This window comes from Nilaparvata lugens, chromosome 8, assembly GCF_014356525.2.
Source record: "Nilaparvata lugens isolate BPH chromosome 8, ASM1435652v1, whole genome shotgun sequence".
NCBI classification, from domain to species: domain Eukaryota; kingdom Metazoa; phylum Arthropoda; class Insecta; order Hemiptera; family Delphacidae; genus Nilaparvata; species Nilaparvata lugens.
Window position 1 is genome coordinate 4,259,955 of NC_052511.1, and position 13,943 is coordinate 4,273,897.

The 13,943-nt window shown below is 31.2% G+C and overlaps 1 protein-coding gene across 7 annotated transcripts in view; it reads left to right on the forward strand.

The window, feature by feature from the left end:
* The window catches only part of LOC111047608, a 317,339-nt gene extending 310,970 nt beyond the window's left edge, over positions 1 to 6,369 (forward strand). For 5 of the 7 annotated variants that reach the window (XM_039433757.1, XM_039433760.1, XM_039433754.1 and 2 more), the window contains one exon: positions 1,397 to 6,369. Coding sequence is in view for 3 of the 7 variants with exons in the window: in XM_039433760.1 (XP_039289694.1) it covers positions 1,397 to 1,407 (11 nt within the window). In the remaining 4 variants the exon portion in view is untranslated. The remainder of the gene's footprint in view (positions 1 to 1,396) is intronic. The other 2 variants (XM_039433756.1, XM_039433753.1) reach the window with 1 other exon arrangement.
* The last annotated feature ends 7,574 nt before the right edge of the window (positions 6,370 to 13,943 follow it).

Here is a 13,943-nt window from a genome sequence, read left to right on the forward strand (position 1 = left end):
GGCAATCCTTGTGTTATTTTTCCTAACAAATTTGGGTAATTGCACAGTCCAAAAAAGTAGACTAGACTATGTTTATAATTCAAGATGAATGATATTGGCTACATATCCCCAATCTATTCAAGGCATTCTCATTCCCATGTTGATATACCGGTACTTGAACTGTATTATTTCAAGGGTGATAAATTATTGAATATTCAATTGATCTATTTAATGCGAATCACTTGAAAAAACTCTATATCTTAAATACATTTTTATTGATCGTCATTAAAACTTTATACGAAATTTTATATGTGAGAAACTATAAAAACAAGTAATAAAATGACCAGTGAATTTGTGAAAGACTGGAAAAGAGTCATTAATTTATATTAATGTTTCAAGTTTCATTTATTAAATAAATTATTTATCAAAAAATATGTGGTTTTTTGACAATTTCTTAGTCTTTTCCATTTAACATTTATTAAACTTTTATAAGCACACCATTCCAATCCCGGTTGAATTCTCTACTCGTATTATACTCCTTATAATCTTTTGCTTTCATTTACTTAAATTGACAGTCTCATTCAAATTGGTTTAAAATACACTGGTTTACAGAATATGCTTTGATATTGTGGAACAAATTTTTTGTCAAATCCACATTTATTAAATATACTAACAGAACTGCCGTACCGTTTTGAAACGATGTACGACAAAATATATGTGTTACTAAAGCTCTGTTAGTGAATTTAACAAAAATGGAACAGTGCTTTTTCAACACTGGTTTACATTGAATAGTTTTCACTGGTCTTATGAATCATTGGTTTCAGATGAAAGTACATTGTTGTCGATATTAATTTTTTACTTAGCGTATCTTGAACCCTCTATACATTTAGTTGTTGAATGATCTTTTCTCTGTCAGAATTGTTAACTTATAAAATAACTTAGTATTCTTGAACTTTCTGTGGGCTACATTATAGCAGTTTAATAATTATTTTCTTTGAATGAAAAAGACTAAGAAATTGTCAAAAAACCACTGATTTATCATTTATGAATCAGTGGTTTTTTGACAATTTCTTAGTCTTTTTCATTCAATATGAATAATTACCACAATATCAACTTCTCAACTACACAGAAAAATTATTTTCTTCGTTGATATCAATTTTTTTACTAGCAAATCACTTATTCTTAAAACCTTTATTCAGATAGCTGTTGAATACTTTTTTCTGTCAATATTAGTTTTTACTCACCAACTAACTATACTTGAACTCTCTGTTTGCTTCAGATAGTTGTTGAATAGTTTTTCCTCTGTCAATATATATTTTTTCACTTACCCTACTACTCTTGAACCTCTGTAGACTACACAAATCTATTTACTAACTATCCAAGTAGCCAGTGAATAATAGTTTCTCTCTGTTTACAGCTGTGGCATAGTCTACCAATGGATGATGAGGAAAGGAACACATCATCTTTCGATAGTGGAAGAGATTTCAACCGTGAGTCAGAATGCATGATGACATCAACTGTTGGAGGACGAAATCGGAGAATAATTTTTGAAAAAAAGTTTGGTTTGGATGCGAGGGATGCTGGCTAAAGTGGGACTGCAGTCTGTTACGCCAAAGCTTTTCGCGAACTTTTTCCACAAAAACTGTGATTCAATAAGAAACTTCTTCATTATTGTTACAACTGCGGCTGCGCTGTGTGGTGAAACACTCGAACTACTTTTGAACACTTATCAAGCCACAATTATCTTTCATACTTCACATATAGGATACATAAATTATTATGTATCTATATTCATAATATATCAGCTTATCACGTCTTAACTTTTCATCTTCGGGACCAGCCTTGTAATAAATTGTTTATTTTGGAATTCACAGCATTTCTAGCGAGTTTACTTATACATTTAATGAGAAATTACAACATTATTTACAGAAGAATTTTGTATTTTCATGTTTACAAACGATTCAACGATCTGAAAAATGTGTTTTTAATAGATTCAAGATGCAAGATTCAAGATTTCTTTATTGCGGAAAACCTACTACTTTGTCAATATTTTGAACAATTCTGCCTCTTTTTGTAACCTATTTCAGACTATGTGTAACCTAACCTAATCTGAATATAGGAGAGGTATAGCACAAGGTTACGGTACCTTATTTTATTCTCTCCCTATCATTTTAATGATGTTCTTATTGTATGAATCAATACAAAGAATCAATCAAAGAATAATTTTATTCTCATTTATCATTAATTGAACAATCAAATAATCTCCAATCTTATTTCATAGTTTGTTTTTCTTGTTGGAGTGTTAATATTTTGTGCATTAGTCTACTTGCTTTAATTTATTGATTTTTCAAAAATTTACAACTGAGAACTACAATCTGTTTGTATAGATTGTGAACATTGACAAAATTGTGACCCATTTTGCTTGGATACAATTCCAACTTGTTTTAAACGAAAAATTATTGCAAATATTCAACAAGAAGGAAGAGAATGGAAAGTGATTATGATGTTAATGTACTAGGTTTTCTTTTAATAATTTTATAACTTTCAAAAAATGACTGTGGTTATGTTTTTGAAGACTACATAGAACATCTTTTGAGCAGTTTTATGTAATTTTATAACCTTATATTCAAATTTATTTAAAGGTTTTAAGTTACTTATTCTGTTTCCCGTACAGATTACCTCCTATTGAAATTTCTTGACTTTAATCTGATTAGAATTGATAGTGGATTAAATATTAATGATAACAATAAAGATTATAGACATACTTGCTAGATTTATGCATTGCTTTCACCTGGAAATGGTAAAGAAGCTAGAGATAATTAGAATTTTAATCATAGATTAACTTTAAAATGAAATGCTTATTTTCTTGTCTCCTAAAGCACCTAAGAATTTACTTCTCATGTTGTTGTTTTATTACCTAATAGCTTTGTAGTATTATTTATCCATTTCAACTAGTTAGTTTCAACTAGTTAATTTCAACTAGTTAATTTCAACAAGTTAATTTCAACTAGTTAGTCTGAACTAGTCAATTTCAACTAGTTGTGTTTTATATAACTTTCTTGATAACTGCAAAGTAGAAGACTACTTCAATGTGATTTAAAAATCAATTACTGTGTAAAGAGTACAATGGCTTGATGATCAGAATATATAGTACGATAATTTACTAGCATGTAAATGAAGGATAGCTTCATAGTATGGGGTGAATAGCAGTTAGTTACAATAGTTATTGTAGCTTAGCTTAGTAGAATGGAAGATATCCCTTCAGCTTTATGAGCTATTCTAGTTGTATTCATTTAAATTGAAATTATTTTAAACCTCCTTGAAGCACCTTGTGAATACCGGAAAGATGGTGACAAATCTGAACTAAAGTGCAAGAAAGATGACAGAGAAGTTACAGATCTGTGTAAAATATTGAGTTTTGTACTCACAGAACCTGTGAAATCATTTTCGTAAATCTATTTTTCTCGTGGAAATATGTAGTATGAAACTCTTATACGGACTATCCTATTTGTAAAGTGATTATTGTTTAGTGCCTCTTATATGTTATAAAGTTTTATCTTTAAACAAAGTATATATATAAATATGGGAATTAATTGTAGTATAGGTATTCATTAAAATTAAACCTCTTAGCCCCTTACCAAACTTTACTTATAATTATAAACTTAGATTCATAGGAGAGTTTAGCAATTATAGCATCGAATTTATGAAAAATATAATTATATAAATCTATAATATATAGAATTGTATTCTTTACTCTTTTACATAAATAAATAATGTAATATTATAACAATCACTCTTGTCCAATAAGCACTCCAAAGACTCTGTATTTGAATACATTTTGAAAGTGATAAGATGTACCTACTTTAAGTAGTAGTTATAAATATTTAATCTTTAAATTAACATAGGACCTTGACTAGATTATTTTATGAGATTTATTAATATAAGATAAGAGATTTCTTAGAATAATTGAATAAGTTAGAGGATAAACCTAGTTTGTAAGTAAATGACTCTAAATAGTTGTTATTTTCACGAAGTTGTTGAATTTTCTCTGGTATTTTGTTTCTTCTCAATTTGTTTACTGTATACTATTTTGCAAAAATGTTCAGCCTTACCTATCTATCTGTGAATTTAATGGTACTGTGCCACACATATCTTGACAAAAATTGAGACCAAGTTTCATCAGGTAATGTAAACAAAGGAATCTGTGTGTGTTGGAAAAACCGATAACATTCACAATTTGATAAAGTTTTAGAAAGATATGTGGATTTGTGTACAGTACCTACTGTTAGAATCTATTGTTCATTTACTGTTAAACTTTGTTTCATGGTCAGTGATCGAGAAAATCTCGATCAATGCAATGGATCGCATGATCTATGCAGAGATTCGAGTATTTTCTTGTGATAACGTAGAAAATATTCTGCAACCAGATAAGTTAAGGGAAGACTTTTCTGGTTGGAGGCAGTATTTCTGAAAGAGAAAAGGCAAATTATATAGTTGTTGAATTAAATAATGTCGACCGATTTCAATAAGTGTCTAGTTGAAAAGATTAGTTGCTGCTTTTTGAGTACTCTGTTTTAAAATAAATCACAGTAACATAAAAAAATAAAACCACACCGCAATGTACATTCTTGCAACAAGAAATGAGCAATGTTAGTTGGATAGAAATTTATTAGCTTAAAAGCATTCATTGCTGTGCTAAAAATTTGGCTTGCCTGAATTTGCAAATAATGATCGTCGTGTTAGAGAGAAGAAAATGGTTCAAAATTTTAGATGTTACAAAAATATTTGTGAATGATCACTACGCACTTACCCTTTCTTTTCACTATGAAACAACTACTTTTATATAAATTATAATTAACCTAGTGTTATATTCTACGATAATTGAGTGCATTTTATAGAACTAATCTTCATTAAATTCGAGCTAATGTCCTTATCTATCAAAAACCAAAAATTTTTGCTAAAACTGCTGCTCAATATTCTATGTTATTTGTGATTTTTACCAACTTATTACTTCTTAATTATTATATACACGAATAAGCTGATTCTGTGACTTAGTGTACGGTAATGTATTTGTAATAATGACCAGTAATTATTACAGATTACAGTAATTAAATTAAGATAATTCATCGCTTGAGTAGTACCTCATTGTACTGTATTTTATGAGTAGTAAGTTTAGTCTAGATTGATACTTTATTCATGTTTTAGATATCATAGACGTTTATTTGATTTTGACTCCACTAGAATCATACCTACTGTCATTGTATTTGAAGAAACCTTTGAGGTTTTTAAACCTTCTGAAGTTTTTAAACCTTTATGAGGTTTTGTAAAATATAATTCTGGCCATGTGTTGTTATACAACCTTGCACATGGCTAGTATAATATTATTAATCAAACTCGATCTATATTATAATACAAAGCCCAAGGATTTGTTCTTTGTCAATTGGAAGATTCACAAGGAGTACCATATTGGAATGAATTGATATATCTATATAGAAAGCTTCTTAGGAGGTCCTTAAATAGCAAGCAGCGTTAATGTTCTATAGATGGTGCCAATCTTGATTGTTATCGTCTTATATTGATCCATGTTTAAATTTATCAAATGAGGAGATAATCAGGGTTTATAGTTTATGTTTAAGCTTTCGTACTCGAATTAGTCTTTCTAGATTAAATTTGTCTTCCTAGGTGTTTTTTGAATTTTATAACATCGTTTGATATAAGAGGCATGTTTAAGAAAATTTGAGAGGATGTATAGTAATCAGAACTTAAAACAATCAATCAAGCAGCTTGAAAAATCCAATTATGATTTATTTCGCGTGAAAACATTATAAGATGGACTATTATTTCTCATGATAGACTTTTCGAGTATAAATTCTTTATTATATTAATTTCAATTCTATAGTCAACCCCAAATAGAATAATTATTCTATAGTAATTCAGTAGACATCGAATTAAAAACTACGCAATAATCACCCAAATTATTATAAATATATAGTTGATTTATGTAGTATATATTTATAAAAATAATAGACAATTTCTTTCTTCTTTCTCCACCACATTTCACTAATTATTCACTATCCTCTTTCATAGACGAGTCTGCTATCCTTTCTTAGATGATAATTATTATCGTAATCTTATTTGAACATGGGAACTCAACCATTTTAACAATTCCATCCTTTAACCTTCAAATTTTTCAGCTACTTGTACAAGTAATCTATACTTGTAATGTTTGCGTACAACGTAACTTCTAACTCTTGTATGACAATGTATTTACAATCAGATATGTATAATATCGTATAATTATATGAAACTTTAATTAATCAGCTAAATTAGTACCATACTCTGTAATTTAATTTTGATTACTTCATAATAAAACTATTATATTCATATAAATGTAAATTATTTAATCGAAACCTATAGGCTATTCAGGTATTTTTTCACCGTCAATATTTCAAATCTCCACTGAGAAATAAATTGTGTTATCCTGAGATTGTCAGTTTGGTGTAAGGGTAAGCATTCCTGACCGGAATTAGGAGGTATTGGGTTCGATTCCCGGGCTGACAAATAATTTTTATACAGTAGCGCTCATCGAATTTCCATCTAGCTGTTTACCCTGTTGTTAATATTTGCAGTAGCAGAAGTCTTCGGGGTGAATTACAGCATTTAATTTGGATTTTCGTTTAATAATAATAATAAATTGTTTTATTTGTGACAGGTAACCCGTGCTCCGCGAGGGTCTAATTGAAAACTTGACAAGCTGAACCTATTGAGACCTTGTAGAATTTAAAATAGGCCTATAACCATCCTCGGTAAATTAAGAATTCATGGGCAAAATTTCAAGTTAATCAGTTGAGTAGTTCAGACGTGATGATGCGTCATTCGTGAATTTCCTATCCCCTAAATTTATAAGCCGATTCTTTCCTTTATTGTATTATAGATAATACTTATTGCTAGATTGCCACTACCGTACTAATAAATAAGTTTTAGAGATCTGATTCTCGACTCTGGAAATCTTATTCAATTCAAATCAATTTATTTTCCATTTTTTACAATATATACAGAGTATGAAATTACAATAGTTACTGAAATAGTTACCAATAACTTAATAGTTTGTTAATAACTTAATCCTTATAGATTCTATTAGATTGAACATGCGACTTATCATACACATGATGAACATATGTGTTTGTCAACTTCCGTTCAATCTAATAGAATCTATATGGATTATGCTATTAACATTTTGTTAATAACTTTGGTGTTAATATTTAGTTATAGTAGGTCTATAACTAATAAGTCACAATCATACCCTGAAGAACATTACAAAAAATAAATTTATATGGAAAATAATCCCAAATGTTGCAAAAACCTTGGTATTTTTTTAATTTGAAAATGATTTTTGTGTGTTTTTAATTGTAAATTGAGTGTTTTAATTGATGAAGTTAAGTGACACATAACCTAGCTACATTTGGACTGTTGTATAAATAATTAGCCTGTGGTACTTTTCTGTAAGTTGTGTAACTCTGAATGATTAAATAAATAATAAATAAATAAAACCTGTTTGGGCAGAAAAAACTACTTAAAATAAAAAAGAAGTGTTAAGCTGCGTTTACACCAACGTTAATAACAAAATATGTTAATAAGGAACTTAATTTTTATAGATTCTATTGGATTGAACATGACTTATCATACACATATGATGAACATAATTATGTGTTTGTCAACTTCCGTTCAATCTAATAGAATCTATATGGATTATTTTATTAACATTTTGTTAATAACTTTGGTTTAAACCCAGCTTTACAGTTAACAAAGCAAATTAAGAAAGATTAAAAAAACCCAAAAATACAAGAAAAAAAGGAAAAAGAACTTCAGTATCAGGTTAACATTATAAATTACTAACAATATTACTAAAACATAGCTTTAGGGTTTTTTACTATTGATTCATCATTGTGTGGTAGTCTAAAGTTAGTAGGTTTACAGTCTTTATAGACTGAAACTGGAGATTCCCATGTATCAGTAGAGTCCATGCTCAGTACAGTGAAAACATTATTCCCAAATGAGTTATTGATTTCTAATAAGAATACTATTCATACTCAATCGGCCAGGCTGAGTGGGAACAGTCCCATATTGGAGCTCGTGGAAAGAATATTCTCACTGTACCGTACATGAACTCTAATGTACCGTCTACTTGTAGAAATAGAAATTGCTCTACTGACAAAGGACACTTTTAAGAAAATGCTTGGTCAACGTCACCTGGTCATATGGGACATATATATGAATCATATATTTATCTCATATTGATCAGGATTTTAGATTTTTTACTTTCCTTGTCCTATTTCCATAGGTAAGGAAAGTATTGCTTTCCGAAAAAAATTAAGGTACCCCAATTTCTAAATTTCTATACGTTTCAAGGTCCCCTGAGTCCAAAAAACTGATTGTTGGGTATTGGTATGTATGTGTGTGTGTGTGTGTGTGTGTGTGTGTGTGTGTGTGTGTGTGTGTGTGTGTGTGTGTGTGTGTGTGTGTGTGTGTGTGTGTGTGTGTGTGTGTGGTGTGTGTGTGTGTGTGTGTGTGTGTGTGTGTGTGTGTGTGTGTGTGTGTGTGTGTGTGGTGTGTGTGTGTGTATATATGAGTGTATGTGCGTCTGTGTACACGATATCTCATCACCCAATTAACGGAATGACTTGAAATTTGGAACTTGAGGTCTTTTCACTATAAGGATCCGACACGAACAATTTCGATCAAATGCAATTCAAGATGGCGGCTAGAATGGCGAAAATGTTGTCAAAAACAGGGTTTTTCGTGATTTTCTCGGAAACGGCTCCAACGATTTTGATCAAATTCATACCTAAAATAGTCATCGATAAGCTCTATCAATTGCCACAAGTCCCATATCTGTAAAAATTTCAGGAGCTCCGCCCCATCAATGCAGATAGATTCCCAATTATCAGGCTTCAGATGCAATTGAAACAAAAAAAATCAAGTGGAGTAGATTGAGCATGAAAATCTCTACAATTAATGTTCAGTAACATTTTCACCTAAAATTGAAAATAAGCTTTAAATTTGAGAAAATGTGATTATTCAATTGCAAATTATTGTTGATTCTATTAAATCATTCACTATGAAGAGATAGCAGACCTCATGTGTGTCTCCAGCGTTATTGCCCTGTCACCAGCTGGCTCAAATCTTTGAATAGTAGACTTGAGATGCGCGGGAACACTAGCGTCAGGTGATCAATTTTTATAACGGCAAGGAAAGTTGTGTGAGTGCGCCACACCAGATTTTTTATTTAAAAGTTCAATGAGCAGTATTTTGTCTTTGAACAATCTTTGTCATCGACAGAAAGATTGTTTATCGCTACCAATTAAATAAAGTTCTAGTATTTCTGTTCTCTTTTGTTATCATAGTCATTTCCCTCCTTACATAATTGGTTCCTCAACTTGCTTACATAATTGGTAGAGGCATCTCAACTTGCTTACAATATACAGAATTTCAAGCATGTACGTCTACCGTACATGGATACATACATTGAGAATCATAAATACTACTCTCAGAATTTGTAATTTGGAACATGAGAAGAGAAGCTTACCGTAACACACCGATTAGTCAAGACAAGACTAGTCACGTTTAGTCACAATACTTCACATAGTTGCTTATAAAGACATGTCTAATTGCAATGTCTAATCAGTGTGTGTTGTGTCATAAGCAGCAATGTGAAGTATTGTGACTAAACGTGACTATTCTTGTCTTGACTAATCGGTGTGTGACCAGCCTTAGGAATGAAAATAAACATGGATGTACTATAGTGTGATGACGTATAAATCAATAAGTAGACCTATAGAGAAATACAATTTTGGAACATCTATGTCTGTTGTCTTATCCCAATCATATTATATTGTGATAATGATTTGTGCTTGTTAATGAAATACATAAATATACGGTGAGTAATAATATAATGAGAATAATCAAGGTAAGGAGCTGACAACGCTAAAATTAAATAAAAAATTCCACTCTTTAAATTGAACGTTTCTTTAATAAAACTTAATCATTACAATTGAACAAAATCCCAAGTAAAGCCCCAGCAGTCCAGCCCAGTTGAATATGTTTGTGTAGTAAGATAGCTGTCTATTAAATAGAAAGACTAAGAAATTGTCAAAATATTAATTAATATTATTAATTATTATTGATATTTTGACAATTTCTTAGTATTTTTATTTAAGAATAATTACCACAATACCAACTTCTCAACCAGAGGCGAGGCATCCGGTCATCTCTGGATTCGCCGATGACTGGACAGAAATTGATATGTAATGTGTAGCCTATATTATTAAATTGAAAATTTTTAAAATAAATACAAAAAAGGTGAAGAAACCAAAAGAGAAAAGCTTTTATGGCGAGCGCGCCAAGTTTGAATAAGGTAGACTACTGCTTCATCACTTCCATCCGTTCAATGTGATTCTCAAAAATATGCGATTTCAGTAATGCTATTTAGCATTGGTTACCACCACTCTTCTGCATCCTAACTCTCCCTCACCCGTAAACGATGCAAAGGCTAGAGGCTTTACTTTCATTTTCCCCGCCAACTATCAAAGGCTAGAGGCTTTACTTTCAGTTTCCCCGCCAACTAGCAAAGGTTAGAGGCTTTACTTTCAGTTTCCCCGCCATCTAGCAAAGGCTAGAGGCTATACTTCGCTAATATTAATTCAGTCTTAAATCTAAACTTAGATCTATGATGTCTTAATTCTAATTCTCAACTCAACAAATTCTATTATTCCCTTTACTAAGTTTGCTGAAGGCACTATCATCTAATATTTGCACTGCCAGTCTCATAGAACAGAACAGACCAGGCCACAGTGTAATAGTACTCCACCTGCTCATCAAATTAGTGCTGTACTGAGCCCGCAACCATAATGAAAAAGCTGTGGAACCACCACAAAGGGCACTGATCAGAAATGAAATACCCGACTAACAACTGCAAATATTCTATGGGGACCCTAACCACTCAAAACCCAATTCATGGCGATTGTCTTACTTCACAGTCAACCACAAACCACAAACAAACAGTGCACAAGTCCGTCTAGTTTTTGGCACGGAAATGCGATCTGCAGGTCTATTACTCTAACTTGAAAGCACCCATTGGACTCAGAACCAACCAGACGTAACTTGACACTGCTGAGAGGGTAGGGCTGAACTGTTTTATAATAGTAACCACCACAAACATCCCTAACATCTGTATTATGGGAAAGTGTTAGGAAATTCTTGCCTGTGATAATATAAATACCAGATAAATCATACCAAATTCACCGATCCGTACCTTCATTATTTTAGTAAAGCTGTTGTTCATAAATAACTGATGTTTTCTCATAATCTTTACTTCTGGTGCATGTATACCAATCCTGGAGCAATAAGAAAAACTAGGTTAATAATCACAATATTCATAATATGGTATTGATAGATAGTGTGTTTTGTCAACTTTATAATTATAATAGATATTATATTTTATGGAATAGAAATTTATTTTCTTATTCTAGTTTGTTTCTCAAATTTAAAAGACTAGACTAATTAGAGAAATACAGAATTTTAGAAAATTACACCTAAAAAAAATAACTTGATCAAATAATACGGTATTGAATTTATATAACTATAAAAAACAAAACATTGTAAATAGCATAAGTAAGCAAACTATTTAAAAGTATAGGGCTGGCTTTCAATGAAATAATCAAATTATGCATTTATATAGATTAGCATGTTTTAAACTAAAATGATAAGACAATTTGTTGTTTCAAAATATATTTTTAAATCTTGAAGATAGCTATGCTCAAAAATATGTTTAAAACTGAAGTGAAAATGAAAAAAATAACTGAGATCTAATGTATATTTGAGAAGAGATGCTGCGATGAACCTGAAAAATATGGTACTTAAGAACAAATGAAATGTATAATATAAATTGTAAAATAGAACAAAGTGTCGGTTGCACAACAGCCGGTTAAATTTTAACCGTGATTAATTCCATGAGAACCAATCAGAGAAGCCGTCTCTTCAAAAACGCCTTCTCTGATTGGTTCTCGCGAAATTAATCACGGTTAAAATTTAACCGGCTGTTGTGCAACTGGGCCTTAATGTTTTAAAAAAATAAGGTTATGGTTTCAAATAGCTAAAATTTAGTCCATTTCTTTAAAAAAATATAAACTAAGAATTTCAAAGTTCCATGAAACCGGTGTCTTATATTGGAAATGGAACCAAAAAAATTACAAATAAAGTTTATAAGAATTTGAATAGTAAGCTTATCTTATACTAAATGTCATCATTCTTGCTCGATAAATAATCGTCCAAAATGAAACATTATCTTTTAAGTAGGGGAGGGGGTGCAGCTTTCGTCCAAACTTTCAACTGAATTGTTCCTGGAGATGACAGAGCCGAAAAGTCACGCCTCGCTCCTATTCTCAACTACAAAAAAGATAGCTTTCCTTCAGGTTTCCAATACAGTAAGTCCTCTATTATTCGCTTTCTGTAAATCTGTTGTCAATAGAATAGAATAGAATAGAATATCTTTATTAGCCTCAATAGTACATCATGCACAATTTGACATATAGGCCAGTCAACACAATACAATACAGCACAATAAAAACGGGCAATAAACCACTACAATAAACAGTCACAGTAGTACATTGGATTGAAATTCAAATATACATTACATACAGTTCATAATATACAACAATACACATCATTCAAAAATATACATTATTTTTAATTCATTTCAAAATCCCTTGGATATAATTTTTTCTCCATATATTCTTTGACGGAGTAGAAGGGATTATCTAAGAGAAATTTTTCTAGCACATTTCTAAACCTTTTGTAATTAAGTTGTCTTATTTCAAAGGGCAGTCTATTCATAATTTTGATTGCGGCATTAGTGGGGCTTTGATCTGTCTTGTGGAGTCTGCTTCTTGCTAAATTCAAAGATTGACTTGTTCGAGTATTATGTGTGTGTAGCACTTCTCAACTCCATTTTATCGGGATTAGCTTTCAAGAACAGTAAACATTGTAATATGTATAATGAAAAGTGTTGATATACACAATCCCTTGAAAATTTCTCTACAATGTTCACGAAATGGAGCTTTGGCAATGACTCTGACAGCCTTTTTCTGCAACAAAAAGATATCATGCGCTTGTGCTGCACAACCCCAGACTATTAGGCCATATTGGATATGCGACTGAAAAATGCCAAAATAGGCCTGACGAATGCCATCCTGGTCCAGCTCACCACAAAGACGTTTGAGGGCAAATACACTGCTGCTCAACTTATTTTTCAGACTGGCAATGTGATGGGTCCAAGTTAGAGTAGGGTCTACAATGATTCCCAAAAATTTCTGAGCCTTATTATTTGTGCTATTGGAAGCAGATCTACTTTTAAGCCCAAACGTGATTGTTGTTGTTTTATATGCATTGAGAAGCAGCTCATTACATACCTATATATTCATATAGCTCATATACAACAATATATTTGTTCGAAGTATCTTGAAAGGATCTGCTAGAGTCATCAAAGGGATAGTAAACAGTACTTATTTGCAATTTCGTTCAATGAATATTATTCTCATTCAAGTTACTATCCACAGTTGAAAGAATAAAACGTTGATGTTGTCAGTAAATTGGATTTAAATTACAGAATCACGTTTCATGACATTATTTTTCTTTTTGTTACAGTAGGTAGTCTTATTTTTTCAATCATGTAGAAATACCACAACATGTCTAACTCAAATTATTCTATCCACTTGTGCATGTTATGGAAAATATAGAAGTAAGAGCAAAGACATGCTAGGTACCCATCATACAAGAGCCACGGATGCTTGATCATCCCAAGGTGCAGGTTGTCACGGACCCAGGGCTTGTTTTCAGTGTTCAAAATTCATTTATTGTCAGAACATTAAAAATAATGCAAGACATCGTCAGAAAACATACAAGCATAG